Source organism: Theobroma umbraticum, unplaced genomic scaffold (assembly GCF_002168275.2).
Source record: "Theobroma umbraticum cultivar Fairchild unplaced genomic scaffold, ASM216827v3 scaffold_204.0, whole genome shotgun sequence".
In the NCBI taxonomy this organism is placed as follows: Eukaryota; Viridiplantae; Streptophyta; class Magnoliopsida; order Malvales; family Malvaceae; genus Theobroma; species Theobroma umbraticum.
In genome coordinates, this window is record NW_018397267.1 from 6,196,416 (window position 1) to 6,217,228 (window position 20,813).

General features: G+C 35.7%; 2 protein-coding genes and 1 pseudogene across 4 annotated transcripts; 2 read left to right on the forward strand and 1 right to left on the reverse strand.

The window, feature by feature from the left end:
- On the reverse strand, nucleotides 1-7,801 carry LOC110424759 (ubiquitin carboxyl-terminal hydrolase 6-like). Its single transcript, XM_021439434.2, has 18 exons — nucleotides 7,644-7,801; nucleotides 6,634-6,779; nucleotides 6,449-6,484; nucleotides 6,242-6,349; nucleotides 4,380-4,480; nucleotides 4,144-4,270; nucleotides 3,643-3,702; nucleotides 3,488-3,555; nucleotides 3,163-3,213; nucleotides 2,545-2,653; nucleotides 2,049-2,137; nucleotides 1,796-1,865; nucleotides 1,529-1,609; nucleotides 1,348-1,443; nucleotides 1,213-1,261; nucleotides 710-829; nucleotides 539-613; nucleotides 1-363 (listed from the first exon to the last, which is right to left on the reverse strand). The coding sequence occupies exons 1-18, from the start codon at nucleotides 7,651-7,653 to the stop codon at nucleotides 308-310; spliced, it is 1,452 nt and encodes a 483-aa protein (XP_021295109.1). The 5' UTR covers nucleotides 7,654-7,801; the 3' UTR covers nucleotides 1-307.
- LOC110424760 (high mobility group B protein 6 pseudogene) lies at nucleotides 4,692-6,225 on the forward strand (annotated as a pseudogene).
- A 1,210-nt stretch (nucleotides 7,802-9,011) lies between the features above and the next one.
- LOC110423962 (dentin sialophosphoprotein-like protein) lies at nucleotides 9,012-19,363 on the forward strand. 3 transcript variants are annotated; one of them, XM_089784932.1, is made up of 12 exons: nucleotides 9,012-9,644; nucleotides 11,387-11,613; nucleotides 12,929-12,996; nucleotides 13,529-13,600; nucleotides 13,836-14,143; nucleotides 14,267-14,335; nucleotides 14,416-14,504; nucleotides 15,150-17,375; nucleotides 17,501-17,578; nucleotides 17,685-17,796; nucleotides 18,437-18,487; nucleotides 18,582-19,363. In XM_089784932.1, exons 1-12 carry the CDS (start codon nucleotides 9,534-9,536, stop codon nucleotides 18,630-18,632), a joined length of 3,462 nt encoding a protein of 1,153 aa, XP_089641058.1. In that variant the 5' UTR covers nucleotides 9,012-9,533; the 3' UTR covers nucleotides 18,633-19,363. The 3 variants fall into 3 exon arrangements, with proteins under 3 accessions (XP_089641058.1, XP_021294081.2, XP_089641059.1); XM_021438406.2 differs by having other exon boundaries at nucleotides 13,785-14,143; nucleotides 18,582-19,360; XM_089784933.1 differs by lacking the exons at nucleotides 9,012-9,644; nucleotides 11,387-11,613; nucleotides 12,929-12,996 and having other exon boundaries at nucleotides 13,744-14,143.
- Nucleotides 19,364-20,813: the final 1,450 nt, after the last annotated feature.

Consider the following 20,813-nt stretch of genomic DNA (forward strand, 5'->3'; position numbering starts at 1 on the left):
TACTGATAAATGGATATTTGAATAGAAATTATGGCAGATCACAAATAATTGTGGAGACCCAAAATTAAGCTTCTCCAGTAAATTTTGACACTCTTGATCAAAATGATCTCCAAATAAATACAATCATATTATTTAAAATTCAATAAATTTAAAAGCACACCCTAGAAACTGCATGGACGTGACAATTTATACAAGTACAACACAGTTCTGTAAAAATCTATTTGGACATTTCACAATTCTCAATATACGAAGGTGGTTCCCGTTTAATGCAAAAATAAATCAAAGTACACCACATATCAAAACAAGATTACATTGCAATGGTTCGAGCCTTGTACATGCAGATGTATGCCATGTGCCAATCACCTACAGCCAAAAACAAAGGGGTCAGTGAATGTGCATGTTAATTGTAAGCAGTAAATCAATGAGATGAATTGTCTATTCAAAACATTACTATTATTAGAGTTTGTTTGTATAGACCAGCTTATGAGCAACAGAACAAGATGCGTTAGAATTTCATAAAGGTCAGGTTGAAGATTACCTCCTCCAGACAGTTTAACGATGTCTTCCTCCCGCTGAGGAATAGGGTTATCATCATCGAACTCAATCCATTTCCCTGTAATTAGTGACAATTATTAATTATTACAATAATAATACGTAAACCACATGGCATAGATATAGAGTCCTCAATGAACTATTCCAGGGAACTGACCACTTTCTTGCTTGACCCAAGCAACGTAATGCCCTGAATCAGCACTTCGACCTTTGTGGGTGAGCACAGCAACCAAATCATAAATCCCAGTTAAATGTGATTCCTTGTCAGAGGGAACCCCTGTAAAAGACAAAGTGAGAAATCAATCTGTGAAGAGTGTAAAGTATCCTGTATATTACTTGAGGAATATAATTGTAACTTCACAGAGAACAACTATGGTGTACAATTTGAGTCTAATCATGTTATTCAGGAGCTCACTATGAGGAATTAGAAATTATTTAAACATAGCAGCTTAATACAGTCTGATGCTAGGAAATTCATCCATGTACAATGGGCTTCAAAACCTTAGATTTTATTCATCAGATATTCATTTATTTAAAAGAGGAAAACCATGGCTCCTTACATGCAACCACTAAATGATACATATCTAGAGAATAAACAGCAAAGAAGTAGTCGTAACCAGTTTAGAGTGACAAGATATTTCAGGCATCGAGGGATTTCACCTTCTTGAGGTGTAGTTGCAGATGGTTCTGCACTTGCATTTGATGATCCCTGCATGCATTAAACAAACTGTATCAAACACAAGTACTCAGGACTGCAATTTCATGTCTGCGCTTGTAACTAAATCATCTAGTCACCTCTGCATCAGTCATCTTGACATCATCATCTTTTGTGCCAGAGCTCTTCTCATTAGCTTTCAAACCAAGCTTTTTACCTTCCTCATCCCTCAGAAACTAAAAGTTGCATATCAAGAAAAACTTGATCAATGCAGTGCAAACTGAAATCTAATTATTCATCAAAATAAGGCAAAATGGCTACCTGGCGAGGGCCTTCCAATTGTTTGCGAAGTTCATCTGAACACAGATCATAAACATCCAACTCCAGTGGATAATCCACTTTCTGAAAAGGGGAACGCATATCATGTCATTCAAAAGCTACAACACAGTTCAGTAAACAGACAGAAGGGTCTCAATTTTTTATGTGCCTTTACTAAGTCATCTCCTGATGGTTATATATATATATATATGTTCATGAAAACATATAAAAAATCTAATCATGTGCCTAGTCAAAATAAAATTTGCATACCCGCAATATCTTAGCCTTTTGATTTGACTCCCTCTTCCAGAAAAATCGTACAAACTGAATAGTCAAATACCTGTCAGAATTCGCCCAAAAAACCAAAAAAAAAAAAGTTACCAGAACATTCTTCTCTTCCAAGAAAACATGAGGACGGTATGAAGCATGAAAATAGCAACTGGACATCAGAAAGAAATCTGACATTACATTGAGCAGACTACCGTACATTATATATAGATGATGTAAAGAAGCCATTGGTTACCTTGGCAAGCCATTTATTCGAGACTCTTTCAAGTAAATTGCACTACGCCCTAGGGCAGGAGAAGCCTTTTCCAATTCTGATTTCAAACCCTACATATAGAAGCCTTCTTATTCATGTCAACTATCAAAGGATTAAGAAGAAGATGCATCATTGAATTACTGATGAAACTAGAAAAGGATGAACAGTAATAGACATTAACATAGTTTGTAATACCACGTGCAAGGCAGAGTAGCTAGGATAAACCACTCATCAGATAAAAAAAGATTAAATTAACTCCAATATATTAAATTTGTTATTCCATTTCTTAAATGAATTTGGAGAAACTAAAGCCCATTAGAAGTGGAATCAGTGGCAGCAGGACACTGAACACAGTAACTGCCCCAAACTCAAATCTTTTTCATTCAGGCACAAAGTTACAAGACTATCAAAAGAAATCAATTGGACACAGGAATGGATGTACTTTATTCATATATAGTTGATTACGGGTAAAACTTACATGCTTTAGACCTTCATGCAAATGGTTCACCTCTTGAGAAATATGGCATTTTAGTGAGTAAACTGATTCTGTTTCAGAGCTTTCTTCGCCACTCTCTTGGCAATGTATCCTAGCAATCAAACATGGTTGGATAATAAAAGAAGGCTAAATTGTCAAGAACTCTTCAGATAAAGAGAAACAAAATTATATGAAAGGCAGCAAGTTGTACAATGCATTGTTAGGTAATACATAAACTTGGGGCATGTGAACAAGTCAGCTAGATATTGGGTAGATAATTATCTAAAAAATATAACATAAAGCAAAGAAAGAACAGAAAATTCGTGTCTTTTGAGCTGTAGAAACTACATAAACTACTTCGATGCAGACATGAGAAGACAAGGGATGTTCTGGTTTGCTTGTCTAAACTATTTGAAGTCTGATCTTGTTTATCTTTTCCCCAGTTAGTATACTGATGGTTTACTTTATCTTTATTTCTAACGTGGACAGCTGCAGTTGGAGTTTGAATAGCAGCAACAATTATCCAAAAGTTACAGAACATTGCATATTTAAACCGTCTAACTTGGTACTATTATCATTAAATAATAATATGGACCAATGACCAAATCTGTAGATATCTACCTGCTAGCAAGTTCAATACCAAAAAGGTCCTTTACAGTATCAAGATTTTCACTGCAAGAAAAAAAAAGGAGAGAGAATAGTATTAGTCTTCTAAATAAATGTAGAGATACATGCTAGTAAAACACTGTAGTGCCAAAACAACTATGTAAGACATAAATGCTCAAAATAATAAACCCTAATTTTGCTGAAACGCTGAGATAAAATGAATGGCATAAAGTGAGATGTGTGTGAAACTTTCAATTATCAAGAGCACCATGGATATTGCTCAAACTTATGCCAGTAAGCATAGCTTAGGGATCTAAATGACAAAGAACAAGAAAACTACCTAGAACCTGGTGATCGAAGTGACTGAGAAAGGGTGTATAATAGTTGTGTCCAACATTCTTCAGCATCCTATATAAAATTCCAAATTACATATCAGCACATAAACGAATCTAAAACAGAAAGAGTATTATGTACAGTAGATCAAGAATAAAACACCTGCTGCATGAAGACACCATTATGTAACTGGCCAAATTGAGGATACTTTTTACGCAATACCTACAACCACAATACATATAAACAATGAGTTCTCCATAATTCATTAAACTAAGTTTAGCAACAAAAAACCAAAATAACAGAAGCTTCTAATCAACTTTAAAGAACAAAGCAACAACTCTGTTGACAACAGCACAAAAAATATTTACAACAAGCTCCAGCACTAAAAGAGTAGACTGCTTGGAAAAAAGAGTTCGACAAAATCAGCAAAATAATGTTAGACAAGGCACAGTATTACACCATTTCCACGAACTTTGCCTAATGTAAATAAAAAAAAAAATAGCAGAGCACAACCTAAGACAAACTTGCCACATGCTACATACTATAATGTCACCTAAATTCTAGCAGATCTATTTCTTCCATCGAGTGATATCCTCTGAGCTTCACAGGTCAGAGAAAACATGGAGATGCGAATATGTATGACAAGAAAAAAAGGAAACATACCATCCAAAATTGCATAGGCGCAACTGGCTTGACACTTTTATCAAGTTCACTAAATAAATCACGAGTTGCAACTGTCAACATATGAGAAGTCTGATCCAAATCGTTGCTTCTTCCTGAATGTGAATACCTGATCACAATTAAGACAGTGTACATTATATCTGCATCATATGAAAAACATGAAAATATAGTGCCAGATTCTCTCATAATTTATTTTTAGGTACAAAAGAAAAACTTACTTTACTAAAGCAGACTTCAACTCAGGAACTGAGTGCAGGCATTGTACTGTGGAATTCATGTAGCAAGTATTTCCCAGGTTAAATAGCCCAGCACTATGACCCTGAACATACAAAAAGCAACTAGGTAAGAGACCTAAGTTGCAAGGCTAAGGACAAGGAACCAATTACAAAGACTAAGAATGAACCCAAAACATAGATTAGGACTTGAGTTGATTGTAAATTTTATCAACAAGAGACAAAGGAAAATTAAACCTAAACAAAAAAAAAAAAAAACAATCAAGGTACAGCCTCTTGTCAATTCCCTCTCTCACTGATACATAACACCCCAAAAAGATATGATGAATTGCTCTGAATAAACTCAGGTTAAACAACTGAAACTCAACTGAGTCCAATATCAGATTAAGAATAGTTAGCTAATATGCAACCATTCGTTAATACAAAAACAGTCAAATCCATAAAACATTTATCATATGAGGAAGATGAGCATATTTACAGATATGTAGCCTATTGGCAAGTGATTGCAAAAGAGAAGCACGAGTGTGAAGCCATGAAGCTCTTGGAAGATGAGCGTAAGCAGAAGACTGCTATGGAGTTACTTGAACAGTACTTGCAGTTCAGACAGGAAGCAGGGGAGACCAAGACGACCAAAAAAGAAAAGGATCCGTTGAAGCCAAAGCAACCACTGTCAGCAATTTTCTTGTTCTCCGACGAGAGAAGGGCAGCTCTTCTTGCAAAGAACAAGAATGTCTTGGCGGTTGCAAAAATCGCTGGTGAAGAATGGAAGAACATGACTGAAGAACAAAGAGAACCTTAGGAAGAGATAGCGAAGAAGATCAGGGAGATACATGCAGGAAATGGAGGTTTACAAGCAGAAAAAGGAGGAAGAAGCTCCAAGTCTTAGAAAGGAAGAGGAGGAGATGATGAAAATTCAGAAACAAGAAGCTCTTTAACTGCTTAAGAAGAAAGAGAAGGCAGAGAATATTAGTAAGAAGAACAAACAGAAATGCCAGAAGAAGCAGCAGCAGAGCTCTGACTTTAACAGGCACAAGAAGCCTGCTTCTTTATTTCTTTTGTTCAGTAAGGAAGCAAGGAAAACTCTGATACAAGAGCGACCAGGAATCAACAATGCTACTCTTAATGCACTGATTTCTGGGAAATATAAGGAACTTAGTGAGGAAGTGAAGAATGTTTGGAAAGCCAAAGCAGCTGAAGCCATGGAAGCATACAAGAAAGGTTTGGAGGAATACAACAAACCTGCTGCAGGAGTTGCGAAGAGCATGCAGCAGCACAGTGAAGGCTAACATCGACTCTATTGATGTTTTGTTGAACATAAGTCAAGTTGATAGCTTAGGCTTCTAGAGCTGTTCAACTAGGATCTGATTGTTTCAATTTAAACCTTTCCGACTGAAATTTAAGATTTAAGCTCTAATCCAATGTTCTCTGGTTGATGTCAAAGAAAAAGTTCCCCTTTTTCCATATTTTCCAGGAGGGTAAGCAAGCAAAGCTTGTAACATGTAGGGAACGATTTCATCTAAGTTTTGTGGTACATCTTGCAAAGGCTCTATAATTAATTTCACTTCTTTGAAAAATACATGTCAACCAACAACCTCAGTGATTTTTGGCTCTTCTTCATATTCAATGAGATCAAAGGAAAGTACCAAACACTTGAATAGTGTGTAAATCACAAGTAACTTAACTATTTGACAAAAGCTTGACATATAATGAAATCAAATGACATACTACAATAATACCATATTGTATTCCTCATACAATTACAATGAAGGAGCATATTTTACAGTTAAAAGAGAAAAAGAAGAACATGAAAATGATAGTAGAAAACAAAGAGTGAAATTGGCTCTTACCAAAGACACCACTAGTTCTTCTTCTGGAAGATCTTCCATAAAAACAGGGCCCTTTTCTGGGGCCTTAACAATCTCATCAGCAGTTCCCATCATCATCAATTTTTGACCCTGGAAAAAACATTATGAACAAGACACAGCATGCTCATTACATAAATGTGCAGAAGCATGGGATGAAGGGAAAAAAGAAGTGCTATGAAGATCGTTCACCTGTTTCACCCCAACTGTAGACCAATCTGCATCATCCTACATTGTCAAAAGAACATGCAAAGAAGGCACATTAGAAAACCATGAGTTGACAAATAGCGGGTTAGTATCTCTAATCTTTGCACTAAATAGTTAAAGTACTTTATCAAGCAATTTTGCTAGCTATTTTATACAAAGCTATCAAGTACCTTCAGTAAGCCACCTTTAACCATAATCTTCTGCCTTTCAGGAGGTACTCCGGTTAGATCAAACAACTGGCACTTGAAAACATATGGAGGCTGACTGGTGTCAATTTCTACAGCCTTAAAGACTTCCTTTTGCCATTTCACACTCACTACAACATTCAAAGAGGATTATTAAGAGCTCAAAATCATTATAATATCACATACAAATGCCTTAACCCTCAGGAGAGAAAAAGGGCACTATGGAATGGATCAAGCCTCAACACTGGTACCTGATTCCTTCTCTAACTAACCATCAATCCAACCCTTCCCAAAATATGCAACATAAAACTTGAAATTTTGAATTTCATTCATAGTTTCACCTTCTTTTTATAGTGAATAAATTGTCTATCTAGTTGCCTCATACATTTTACAACTCTTTACTATTTTTACAGTCAAAACTCAGTCCTATAAGCAAAACTTTTTTCATAGCATTAAAAAATTGAATCTTCTCAAATGTTAGATGGATCTGCAAAGTTCAAGTGCATATAAAGTTCAATTTTTTTTAATGCAATATAGATGCCTCAATCAATTGCTTTAATTAAATATCTGAATACTCAATAATTTACTTCCACTACCTACACTTAATTGTAAAAAGAAAAGTGACCATTACACTCGTCAAAATTAAACGCGGAGACAACAGACACTCACATTAGCGTAGTTCTTTAACAGCTATTATAACCACAAAACACCAAAAAAAATACGACCTCAAGAAACACATACAGGAGCAAACACGGGACGACAGAATCGAATCCCAAAAAACCCAGATAAAAAAAAATCCGAAAACCAAGAAGACCCATTTAAAAAAAAATCCAAATTGAAGTCCAAAAGTAAAAAGTTCTAGCAGTTCCATTAATCAACAATAATAATAAACCAGAAATTTAAAAAAAGAAAAACCCCTTCCAGGTAGTATCCAAACGAGACATTAACTATGAATGAAAATGGAAACAATCAGCAAAGTGTTTCGACTAGAGAACCTGTCAGCATGATTGGATTACTGTTGGGGATCGACCTAGAAAGAGCGAGAGACTATGGCTTTTCGGAGTTTTTTTTTTTTGCTGGCTTGAAGAACAGGAAAAGTACTTTATTTTTTACTCTGTGATATTTGTTTCGATATTTTGATTTGTCTTTTATAAAGGAAAACGGGAAAGATTTCCGAACCCGGTTCTTATTAGTTCGGGTCGTATCCGATTGCCATTGAAACGGGTTGGGGTTTTTTGCTTGTCAACGGGTCAAAGTTTAAAAAATTTGGATAAGAATGAAAAGATAATGTCCTATTATGAAAATCTTATACCAAAAATTAAAAAAAATATATATATTTGTACACAAATGAGTTGGACTTTTAATATTAGGATTCCAACTATTAATGGCACTAAAATTAAAGTCATGCAAGTCAATAGATTAAAAATATGAATTGTACTTTAAAGAGATACTATTTAAAAATCCCTTTTTTAAAATTTTTATTTTTATTTAACATAAAATTTTAAAAAACTTATAAATAAAATTAAAATATATTATTATTTTATTATTAATTAAAATATTAATTATCATTTTTATGTGACATAGAAGATATTAATTTCATATGATCATATCTTTATACTATATCAATATATTATATTATTATCTACTATGATATGTTAGTATGACACATTAGCATTATATGACTGGAAATGATATATAATGTTTTAAGTAACAATAATTAATTAATTATAAATAATTTATTACACCTAAATGTTTGATTCATTAATTGGTATTTCTTGTCTAAAGAGTAAGTTCTAATCCCCTTTCACAATTATAAAAAAAAAACTTATTAATAATTTATTCAATTTAAAATAAAAATATAAAAATTAAATATAATAAAAATAAAAAAATTATTTTTAAAATGATTCAAAGTTTTTTTTTTAAATATTATGGCTATTAACTTATTAACAGAAAGCAATCTCAACGAAAATTATATACATGTAACTAAAATCTTTTAGTATATTTTGAGTGTAGTTTATTTTTCATATTAAATTATGTTAAATTGGCCAAAAATAATTATGCCCTTACAAGATATATCCATGCCATGCCAAAAATACTCACTACCAAAAACACACATTTTATGATGTTAGAATAAAGTTAAGTTATTTTGACAACATATACAGCTTTATTTTTATTTAAATTTAAAGGAAAATTTAAACTATATATATTTAAAGAAAGAGATAATTACCACTAACAAATTAAGAAATAATACTATTATTATTACTAAATAATAATAATAATAATAATGATAATGATAATGATAATTATAACTCTAATTATAGTTGTGAAATAATGGGAAGCATAAAACAGGAGATTTTGTCAATTCCAACATTTTACAAGCTCCGACTAACAAAGAAAAAGGGAAAAAAGACAGAAAGAACGGCCCCTGCCCTCCTCTATCGCAGGACTCTTCTCCGCTCCTGTCTCTCTCTCTCTCTTTCTCTCTCCCTGCCTTCCGCCATTAAAAAAGCCAAGCGCCGCTATTCTTTCTATTTATATTCGTACAAATACGGAAACGCATACGTATAAATATTCATATGTAAATAAAATTTTCATGTCTCGATAACGCAACGGAAACAAATCTAGTAAACCCCTCCCGCAATACCAATGTACGGAGGCTCCTCGAAGATAGGCCGCGGAGGAGGTGGCGGCCGTGGGGGCGGAGGCCCTCGGAACCACTCTTCATTCCCTCCGCCTCCGCCACACCGCCCGCCGCCCCGGCTGGAAGGCTCTCCCTTGGCTCCGCCCCTCGTAACCGCCCCGGGGTCGGGGGCGGTTTGGGACCCGCACCGGCTGTGGAAGAGAGCTTTTCCCTTGTGTCTGGGAGCAATCCTTTGGCTTTCGCTATGATCATAAGGTTGGCGCCAGACTTGGTGGAGGAGATCAGGCGGCTTGAGGCTCAAGGAGGGACGGCCAGGATTAAATTTGATTCAATTCCGACTAACCCTAGTGGAAATGTGAGTTCTTAAAGGAGAATTTAACTGGGTTTTTCATAATTTTTTAAAATTTTATTGCTATTCATTTCAAATGGTTTTTTTTTTTTTAATTTTATGGTTTTTAGGGATATAACTAGTGGGAAAGAAGCTGCTTGATTGGAATTCATCCGAGTTTAGCTTAATTTTCTAAATTATTTTGTTTCTTTCAATTCTTTGAATTTTGGTGGTCCATAGGGATAAAATAGTAGGAAAGAATACTGCTTGATCAGAATTCATCTGGGTTCAGCTTAAATTTGTTTTCTATTTTCTTTTAAAATGTTTGTAATGCTTGTTTGAATTGTTATAAAATTTAGTTTATAATTTTTGTATTTCTTGATTATTTTCTACTGGCTATCTTTGGGTTTTCTGTATTTTGGTGTTTTACCAATGGTTTTCTCTGGGTGTGACTATGTCAAGGTTGTGTGTTAATGTTTGTGTAGTTCTTATTTTACAGCTGGTTATGGAAATGTAAGTTGCTTGATAGGGTTTTTCAACCTGGTTTAGCATCAAATTAGGCGACTTTGTGCGGTAGGTTGTGGATTTTGTTATATTGGTGCTTACGTTTTTAGCGTTTCATGGATATTTTGGATTTTGTTTTGTTATTTTATTTAGATTTTTGTGGTTTATTGGGATATTTTGGGTAATTCTGCTGGGCATGCTTGGTTTTTGATTTTGAATGGGTTGTTCTTCTCTTGATTCTAGTAGGCCATGAAGAAGTTTGGTCCATTTGGCTTCTATTTTGTTTGTGTAATCCTTGGCATGTCTATATTGGGGTGTAGTCTAGTCTTCTTTTCCTCCTGAAATATTTACATTATGCACCAATTACATTCAATCTATAGAAACTTTCATTGTTAGTTAATTTTCATGATATGATGGTTTAGCTTTTATTTCTGAATTTTGGTGATTCCTTCTTTGCTTGTGATATGTCTTTTAAGTCTTTATGTAAAAGATGTACTAGGGGGGGAGCTTAAGGTAGGAGCAGCAATAAAGCATGTAAAATTATGAAAATAGTGCAGAGTTATATACACACTTTGTTATTGGTTGAGAACATGCTAACATTTAGTAGGAGGAGATTAGTCAATTTTCAGGATTGGTCACTGACCGTAACCTCTTAAATAAGATGTGATTGCAGAAATAGTGAACTTACCTGGCCAACTGGTTTAAAATGGTGGCGCTATCTCTATCTACCAACGTTGGTATTTCTTGTATATAAACAAAAGGTTGTATTATTCCCATGGTATGTTTGATGGGCGCAATTTAACGGTAAATAGATCCTTCATATCAGTGGCACAAGAATTTTGTGCAGGAAGGGTTAGATTTTCTTTGGATTGCATATTTTTTCTGGGGCACCTTTTTATATCGATCTGTTTTATGGATTGCATCAATGGTTTTCTACTTGTTTTTGGGTGGATTTGTGCAGAGCATTTTCATAATTGATGGATGGCCTTTTAAGCATGACAGTTTGTAGCATGGGATACTGAAAAACTGATTAGGGCCTGATAGTTTATGGTCTTCTGTTTTGAGATGTTGCTGCTCCAAAATCTTGATTAGATGTTCTATTCTTATCTGGAATTGATAATTGTTCCCACCATTTGATAGTCATTTGGTGACAGAAGCTGCAGTTGAATTCTCTTCAACATTTGTTCTTTTTAGAACTTATGTACATAAATGTAGCCTACCAATTATCAACAAATGTGGTTTCTAATTTATCATCGCTTGTGCAGGTCATTGATGTTGGTGGCAAGGAGTTTCGGTTTACATGGTCACGGGAATTTGTTGATCTATGTGATATATATGAAGAACGTCAAAGTGGTGAAGATGGAAATGGTTTGCTTGTTGAATCTGGCTGTGCTTGGCGGAAGTTGAATGTTCAACGCGTCTTGGATGAGTCAATGACGAACCATGTTAAGATGCGGTCAGAGGAAGCTGAGCGCAAGCATAAATCACGCAAGTATGTTAACTAGGATGGTTTTCTTGTAGTCATTACATAAGCATGCATATTTATTTCTCTCTTTTAACCTTCTTTTTGTCAGCTTATGTCCAGTTAACATGATTTAGATCAAGTTTTATATATTCAACTATAGTTGGTTGTCAAAATACAAATGTTTTTATCGCATATAACATGTAAGTAATGGACAAATGTCAAATGAACCTTGTCAAGAGACAAGTTCTTTCTGTCCCTTTTTTGGGTAAATAAAGACAACTTCTTTTTGTGGACACCTCATGCAATACCACAAAACGCTACAGAATAATTAGGTAGGGAATTGGTCTCTCCATACACATGTTTGTCAGTACATTGATCAAATGCTGAAATTTCATTATCTCCTGAACTAGTCTTTTAGCCCTGCAAGGCCATCTCTCCCTTCTCTTCAAATACTGATAGCATTGTGAGAACCTGAAGAAACAGTACTAAGGGAAATGCTATGCAGAAGTGCAATCTTTGGGTCTTTTTTTATTTCTTCTAATTAATGCAGTGGAACAGTTGTAGGCAAGCAAATTCCTGTGAAAGCCAGCACTGCATCACCTTGAGAATTCTTCAGAACACTTCCATATCCTCATGTATTCTCAGATAGAGATCCATCACCATTGTTTAAAACATTATGCTTCTTCCATTACAAGGATTCTTTCTCACGTTGAAGCTCACCTCCAATATTTCAGTTATAAATAAACTGTTCTTAATCTACCTCTAGTAACTCAATCAAATTAGTCTCAAATCAATATCATTAATAATTTGCTAAATATAATCTTTTAAATCACCTCCTAAACTATTGTTCTCTCATACAGATTCAATATATAATAGCAGCTAAATAATTCTTCTCACTTTGCTTTTCCATCATTAAAATAGCAAAAGCTCACCACCGAATCTTTTGCAGTATTTCTGATGTCATAGTGCTTCCTTAAGAACTCAGAATGGATATGAGCTGAAAAGGAACATTCAGAAAAGAGATGTGCATAACTCTCCCAATACAATTGCAGAGACAGCGACTCAAACAATTTCAGAAACCCTTCTGATTAAGAAGCTTTGTCTCGATTTTAGTCAATTTTTATCGTTTCCGAGTCTGCATTAAAATTTTGGATTCTTCTGTCCAATTATGTTTCGTGAAGAAACTCTGACCTTTCTTTTATATTTTATGTCATCCTGGTTATTCATTGTTGTAAATATTATACGATGCTACATTCTTATGTCGCTGGGTACTTCTGGAAATAAGGTTAAGTTAAATGACAATTATTGATTTTATCCTTTCTTCGTTTGGTATTGATGACAGAGCTATTGTATTAGACCATGGAAACCCTTCTATGAAGAATCAAATAAAGCAATTAGCTGCTGCTGAGGGTAAGCTTTTATTTGTGATGTTATGTTTGTGCCCTCTCTTTACTTCCATAACCCGTAGTCACTATATTTGCCTTTTCTGACATGTAGAATGGTATTGATGTAGTAAGAAGCATCATGGTGAGGGTATACTAGGACTTAGGTCTATTTAAGATCTCTTCCCTTGCATATGTCCTTATGATGCTTTATTTGTGCATTTAATTTTCTTTTGAGGTCCTGCTCATATGCTGCTTATTAAATCGCTTTGATGCCCATGCTAATCAAGATGGCATCTTCAAGCTACTTTTTCATTCACGCAATCCCACATTCCCACAATATTGATGATTATTCTGGTGATATGTATTTCTAGCCTTGGACTTCAATTGCTTTAGGGAAAAAGAACTCGTGTGCACAATACATTCTAAAATATAATTGAAGAAAAAACCCATTTAAAATGATTTTCACTGAAAGTAGTTGCTGGTAGAGAACATTTAAGATAAAAAAGATCACTTTTTAAACCTTAAATCTCAGTGTTATATGTCTCTTACGTTTCCAGCTAGTCCGTGGAAGTCCCACTTCAAGAAGAAGGAGCCTGCTTTTAAGAAGCGGAAAGTTGAGACAGCTCAAGGTAAATCATTTGAATTTCATTTAATTAATTAAAGTATGAAAACTATCTTATGTTTTTCGCATTGTCTTTCCAAAAGTAACAATCTGTAAGAGGTGTTGAGATTATACTTTTAAATGGTTTCAGTTTTTTTCGCTTTTGTTTAGGTTTCTTAATAAGTTTTTGCAATGTATGTGTCATGCACCAGCGGCTGTTGGAGGCCCTCCTAAGTCTGGCTATAAATCTGGATTAATTTCAGCTTCTAATGCAAAAGGAAGACGCTCAACTTCCCCTTTACCGTCTCCACCTGAGCGTTCTGGTGCTGCAGCATCTCCTATTGGAATAGGAAATATCTCCAAGGTTCACTCAGGCATTGAGGATGTTATGCCTCCCCAGGTGAAGAGCAAAGAAAATGCTTCCAGCTCTGAGAAAGAAATACCAACCAGGGCTACTGGTGCAGTTCGTGAGATGCTTGGGCGCAGAGGAAACTTTGGACCTAAGCCCATGGACTTGCAGAGTCTGCTGATTACTCTACTGAAGGAGAATCCCAAGGGGATGAGCTTAAAGGTAAGGGCAAGGATTAGGCGAAAGTTTTAAAATAACTGTATCTCTTTTGCTGATAGTGTATGTTGTTGGCTTCGCTTTCACTTTGGATCATTTTATCTCTTACTCTCTCTGAAATGGTTACAGGCCTTAGAGAAAGCTGTTGGGGACACAATTCCAAACTCGGTGCGAAAGATTGAGCCAATTGTAAAAAAAGTAAGCAATGGAAATCCTTGATGCAACTATTTTTAAGAATAGTTTGTGATCTTATGCCTTCCTTTATTTTTGAGCATCAGATTGCAACTTTCCAAGCTCCAGGTAGATATTTCTTGAAACCAGGAGTGGAGTTGGATAGCTTAAAGAAACCTTCATCTGAAAGTGGAAGGTACCTGCCATTTTTATTTCCAATGGGCTTAATTTGATCAATTTATATTGAAATTGAATTCTCTTACCTTTTTTTTTTTCATGTTCATAGTTGATGCTATTCTTATTATATATAGGTAGGACTGAGGACTGAGGTGAAGTTCCTTAGGTTCCTTAATGAAATTACTACATGTCTAATTGTTTACTTAACATTGGAGAGTTAATGTTAAAAGTTCAAGGTGAGGTCAATGTTGAGTCTGCAATTTTAACTTAGGACGTGATTTCAATAGGGAAGCTAAGAAAGACATTAACTAAGTTTTGTATATATAGATAGGTTAGCTTTGATCTACTAAAAAGATACAATGACTTTTTCTCTTACAAGATAGCACTGCTATTCAATGGATGAAATTCAAAAAGTAATGTTTCATGTAATTATCCATTTTTGGTTTTATTTAGTCTGTACGTTTAGGGAACTCATTGTTTAGGTAGCTTCAGATTTAACAATCTGTGGAATTTCATGCCATTAAATTTTTTCTTGATTATCTGGAATTAATTGTTACTATGGTTATTATTAATCTTCTTGTTGTTTTCTGTTTAATGATAATCTAACATAGTTATCAATAAACACATGCAGCATGCCATAATGTTGTTTGGCTTTATTTTGCAGTTCACCTGAAGATAACCATCATCAGACTCCAGCTCCCGAAGAAAACCATGACCAGATTCCTGCTCCAGTACCAAGCATAGTGGAGAAAGTTAGTGAAATGGAGGAACAGAACCATTTAGACTCTAAACTTGGGGTAGAATCAAATGTGTTAGAACAAATTGACATCCAACAACATTCACCTGATTTGGGCGGTGAGAGAAAAGCTTCCGACAATAGTGAGGGGCAGGCAAATAGTGCTAGTGACAGTGGAAGTGATAGTGATAGTGACAGTGACAGCAGTGATAGTGGAAGTGACAGTGGAAGCCGCAGTAGGAGTAGGAGCAGGAGTGGAAGCCCAGCAGGAAGTGGGAGCGGTAGTAGCAGTGACAGTGAAAGCGATGCTTCTTCCAACAGCAAGGAAGGATCTGATGAGGATGTGGATATAATGACAAGTGATGATGACAAAGAGACCAAGCAGGATTTACAGGCCTCTGAACCAGGAGTGGTGCAATCACCTATACCATGGCAAACTGAACATGACAGGCCTTTACAGAATGGGATGGATGAAAATCAAGATGGTGATGGATCTGATGCAGTTGATATTGAAGGTAATGGATCTGATGCTGTTGATATTGAGGGTCATGGATCAGATGGTGTTGACATTGAGAAAGACTTGCCTGAAGACGAACAGCAAATTGGAATGGCTGTCAGTACTAGAAAAGAGGGTGAAAAACCAGAGGAAGGAGCAAAACCCTCTTCATCTGATCGTGCTGAACTCCAGGAGCGTCAAAATTTCATAGGAAATCTGTTTGATGATACAGAAAATCTTGTGAAGGATAGTGTCAGGCATGAACAATCTGATAACTCTGAGAGGTTACCCAAAGCTAAATCCAAAAGAGGATCTGATCTGAAGCACTTAGATGAGAAGTCTGAACGTACTAAAAGATTAAAGTCAGAAAGCTTGTCTCAACCACATGTTTCTGGGAGTAGAGATCCCAATTTTTTTGGGAGTATTCGTGATTTTTCTCCTAATAGACCCATAGATGACCCTTACCAAAGCTCTTCTCTTCAAATGGTGAATAAAGGCGACAGAGAAGAACATTCTGATTTTGGCTGTCAAAAGGGATACAATCAGGTGCTTCCAAGAAAATCTGGTTCAGATTTTCATCAATCTGGTCGTAGGCCTTCTGATCAAGGTGCTTGGGCAAAGGCTACTAATGCAGCAGAAAGGCCTATGAAACATACTGAGAGCTCAGGACATGGTCGTAAGTTCTCTGAGAAGAGTGTGCATGAAGGTCATTTAATTCAAAAAGATAACCCTTCTAGGGACACTCTAAATGAGGATGGTTTAATGAAGGACAAAAAGTTACCAAGAAATACTAAGGAAGGTGGTGCTGGAGGTAAAAATGCTGTGCCCTCTGATTTTCATCACAGGAAACTTGGTGAAACTGTTGGAAAGTTCAAGGATGCTGGACAAATTTCAAGCTCATATATTAATTCTTCCCCAAAGGATAACAGCAGGGTTACTGCAGATAGATATCCAGTAAATGGGAAAGGCAATATGCTCCAAAGAGAGCTTTCACACTTAGAGTTAGGTGAGATTCGTGAGCCGTTGGTTGAGGAAACTCCAATAAAGAAGCAATTTGAGAGAAAAAGTTCCTTTAAACAGTCAGGCAGCGGACCAAGCACCTCAGAGAACTTTAATCCTGATCTAAGCAGGGGCAAATCTGTTGGGAAGACAAATTGGGATTCAGGAAAGCCATCTTCACCCAATCTAAGTGGGCTTAGAAGAACCCCGGAATATCATGTTGAAGATTTGACAAGATCGCATCATAGGGTTGTTCAGTCTCAACCGCAACATCTCTCAAGAGTAGACCGTCCAGAAGTTGGGTCACACTCTAACAAATTGACAGATACTAGTAGTAAAACCAGACAGATTGAAACTGGTGCAAAACTGGGAGTTGGTCTGGAGGGTTATGGTGAAAGCCACAAGAAAGCACCAGCTAGTGCCTCACAACTGCAAGAATCAAAACGAGGATCAGTGTCCCAGGTCATAAAGGACAGTAAAACTCTTGCATCTAATAAAACGGTGGATGTGACTGATGGGCGTAAGGATACAGTTTTGGCAGAGGGCAATGTTAATGGTCGAAAGAAAAGGGGTTCTTCTTCTGATGAAGAGTGTTGTCCTTATTCTAAGTATGAAAAAGATGAGCCAGAGTACAGGGGACCAATCAAGGATTTATCTCAGTAAGTAGTTATATTTGTTGATGTATCTGTTTGACTGTTTCTTTTAAATGATCATGGCCATGTTGAATTTTAGAGGACTGTGACATCTAATTGAAACTAACTATTTTTTGTGTTTTTTATGTTAGGTATGAAGAATATATGAATGAGTTTCGTGAGAAATATGAATCTTACAATGACTTGGACAAGACCCTACAAACCTACAGGTATTATTTGGAATTGCTTTGCTCATTGATGAGGTCTGGCTGCATTTTGTATTTTTGTTCTGACTTGTTTGATGAACTGCTGTTTGGCATAACCTCTCATTTATAGGAATGACTTTGAAAAGCTGGGTAAGGACCTCGAATATTCGAGAGATAGGGACATGGATAAATATTATAGGACCTTGAATCTATTGCTGGAGTCTTATCAACAGTGTGGAATGGTATATTTCTCTATCCAGTTTCTTTATGATATATCCTTTTTCTTATTGATAGTGGAATGTCTCTAGACATGGAACTGCCTGACAAGATTTTGTCTCATCATTCTATTTGCCTGATAAATTGAATTTCAGTGTAATATAAAGTTTTAATATTAATGCAGTTTAGAGTTAGGATTCTGTCTACATGGCCATACATTTATATACAGTGATTTAATGTAGTAAGAAGATGATAAATGGCTGAGAAGCAAGCAGTCTTCTCTTATTTAAGGAGGATATTCAGATGATGAGCAGAACAGTGTGATGGATAAGATCATTTACTAGTGTCGAAATTACTTTCTCATGTGATTGTCTGGAAGAAGTTTGTGCATGATAATAATTGGATAACAAGCAGAATCTTTTGTGGTTGCAGTCTTAATGAACTCGAATGGTATCTGTTGCTTTGATCTTGTCTGAAAATTTCAGTATTTTCTATTATTGAGAAAAGCAAGGAGTGTTGAAAATGTCTCTGTTATATGCCTTATCACCTGGCTTCAGAAATGCTCCTAGTATTTGCTTGAGTCATGCCTATCCTTCTTTTACTTCTAAAATTGAAAATTTTCCTGTAGGATTTCTGTTCTGACTCAAGTACTGTTTTGATTTGCAGATGCACAAAAGACTGAAGAAAATATTTGTTGTGCTCCATTATGAATTAAAGGTGATTGCTAGTACTATATTTTAATCTCTCTCTCTCTCTCCCCTCTCTTCCCTTTCCTTATGATTAGTAATTCGGAAGTTCTCCCTTATTGCAGAACCTTAAGCAGAGGCTTCAAGAGTATGCTCAGTCACATTCAATAGATTGATAGTGAATTATGCCAAACTTCTCCCGACAGATTGAATCCTCTTCTTTCACATCTAAGCTGCAATCAGCGATACCTATTTCTCCATTGCCTTGCAGGGGGATTCACGCAACAGTGATATGTTGCTTTTCTTCTCTAAGATTGGAGCACTTGTAAATGGTTATAGATGGTTCAAGGTGATATGATTACATCACATTCTAGTCCATGGCCATTGAGGGTAAAAATTGAAGTTTGGCTCTACCCAAATTGGGTGTGTGTATAATGTGTAGAATTTTGGCTTTTGGCCCTCAATTTTGTAGATTTTTTTTGACAGCTTGCTTTAGTTTTGCTTGCAGCCAACAATTTATTACAATGTGTATACAAATGATTGAAAAAATAAGAAAAGGAAAAAAAAAAAAGATGCTCAAGCATTGTTTAGACTTCAGCTCAATAGGAATATAATACTTTTTATCCCTTGCATCAAGATGGATCTTGTCTAGTACTAGAAAGGTATTTGTGGCTGTAACTGTAACATGCCAATACCAATAAGTGTACGTATATGACAGGCATTTTGAGGATGGTGGCAAGCAAGTTACTGTAGGCAATATATAAGAGCACTTTGGACTACCACAAAACAGAAACTTTAAAGCATCACCCCTTTTTAAGTTGGTGCTTCTGGTTATAAATAGTTATATAAACCATGCCTGATCTGTTGGGTGCTACCCCAGAGTTAAGATTCATAGTTTAACCCTATAATTTTTGGAACAAAGTAAAGGAAAGATCAGATGGGATTGCAATTCCCATTTGTTAACATACTAAGTAGCAGCAGCACTACATTTTTATGTTCTTGTTTTGCTTTCCTAACACTTGAGACAGGTTGAAGAGTTTCTCCATAGCATAGCCTCGGCATTTCACTTTAGGGCCTTTGTTGTCACAGATTATATTACCAGTCTGGAAACCAGAATCTTATCTTCATGTATACCGCTTGGAGGTGCTGTTGAAATTTTCCTTGCATGATTGTAATTGGATAATGAAGACCCTTTCTATACAAGCTTTTTAATTCCAAGCAATATTGTGATTCATTTCTAAATGAATCTCATTAATAAATTCGCTACTAAACGTTCCCAAATTAAATGAATTTAGCTTTCATTTGATTTCAAGCACACTCCTAGGGGTGGAGTTGGATTGCAAATTCCTCAAGGATATTTTTGTTGCCGAAAAGAGTTGAGGGCAAGATGAAATGCAGCAAGCACTACCTTAAATGTGAACTGTCATTGTCATGCATCAGCTAGAGATAACTCCCTTTGAGGTACTATGGTCTCTTTATGGTATTTGGACTTTTGCAGCATCATTTACTCTACCCTCCCTAAATGTTTTGATTAATTCTTGAGTGGTGTAGCTAGTGCAAATATTAGGGGTTGCTTATGCCAAAAAAAGAATAGTTGAAATATGAATAACAAATACAGTGGCTTTATCAGAACCATTCTTTGATTATATAAACACCTTTCTTGGCTGCAGCTGCAGTCTTTGAATGAGCTTATGGGAAGCAAGAGGATGAGAAAGAAGATTATCTCCTCCTGGAAAAAGAAAGTTTTGCATCATTATTTATGAATCTGAAAAATCCTTCCTGGATAATGCAAAAAGTACAAAGCAAAGCAGATTCTTGTTCTTGATTCTGAGTTGCACAATCAGCTTGGTGGCTTTTCACAAAGGAACACTTGCTTTTATTCCTTCCCTTCTTAAGTTGAGATATCATTTCACAGCACATTCCACTTTTGGCAATATTTACGCAGGTTCATTTGGAAAGTAGATTAGAAATTGAAATTGCTAGAAGAACACCAAAGAAAAGATGCATGAGAATTTCACATTTTTTTGAAACTGGTTTGTGATGTCCTTTATTTGCATCTGAATCTATCTGTTTTCTTTTGCTTTATGTATGTATGTACATGTATGCACAAATCAAATTCTTTCTTGTTAAATCAGCACCAGAATCGATGGAGTGTTGCATGATACAAAGCCAAAATGATTAATCCTAGTAAATAGAGGATGCTTCATTCTAGTGTTAACTGCGGTCGGAGGTATGACAACTTACCCACTTCCTCCACGAAGCACATGGCGTGACACATGCAGCTGGCAACTAGTAAGAAACCTGCAGCTATCCCTCTAGCTATTTTGAATGTTGGAAACTCCTAGCACTCTCTTCGG

Bases quoted from the DNA above. Each gene is read 5' to 3' on its own strand.
- LOC110424759 (XM_021439434.2), bottom strand. The intron at 3,703-4,143 runs GTATGTTTCCTT...TTGTGGTTGTAG, and splicing joins CGCCTATGCAATTTTGGATG to GTATTGCGTAAAAAGTATCC. The intron at 1,610-1,795 runs GTATGCAAATTT...TCCCCTTTTCAG, and splicing joins AAAAGGCTAAGATATTGCGG to AAAGTGGATTATCCACTGGA.
- LOC110423962 (XM_021438406.2), top strand. From the start codon at position 9,534: ATGATCATAAGGTTGGCGCCAGACTTGGTGGAGGAGATCAGGCGGCTT. The intron at 14,144-14,266 runs GTAAGGGCAAGG...AAATGGTTACAG, and splicing joins CCAAGGGGATGAGCTTAAAG to GCCTTAGAGAAAGCTGTTGG. The intron at 17,579-17,684 runs GTATTATTTGGA...TCTCATTTATAG, and splicing joins AAGACCCTACAAACCTACAG to GAATGACTTTGAAAAGCTGG.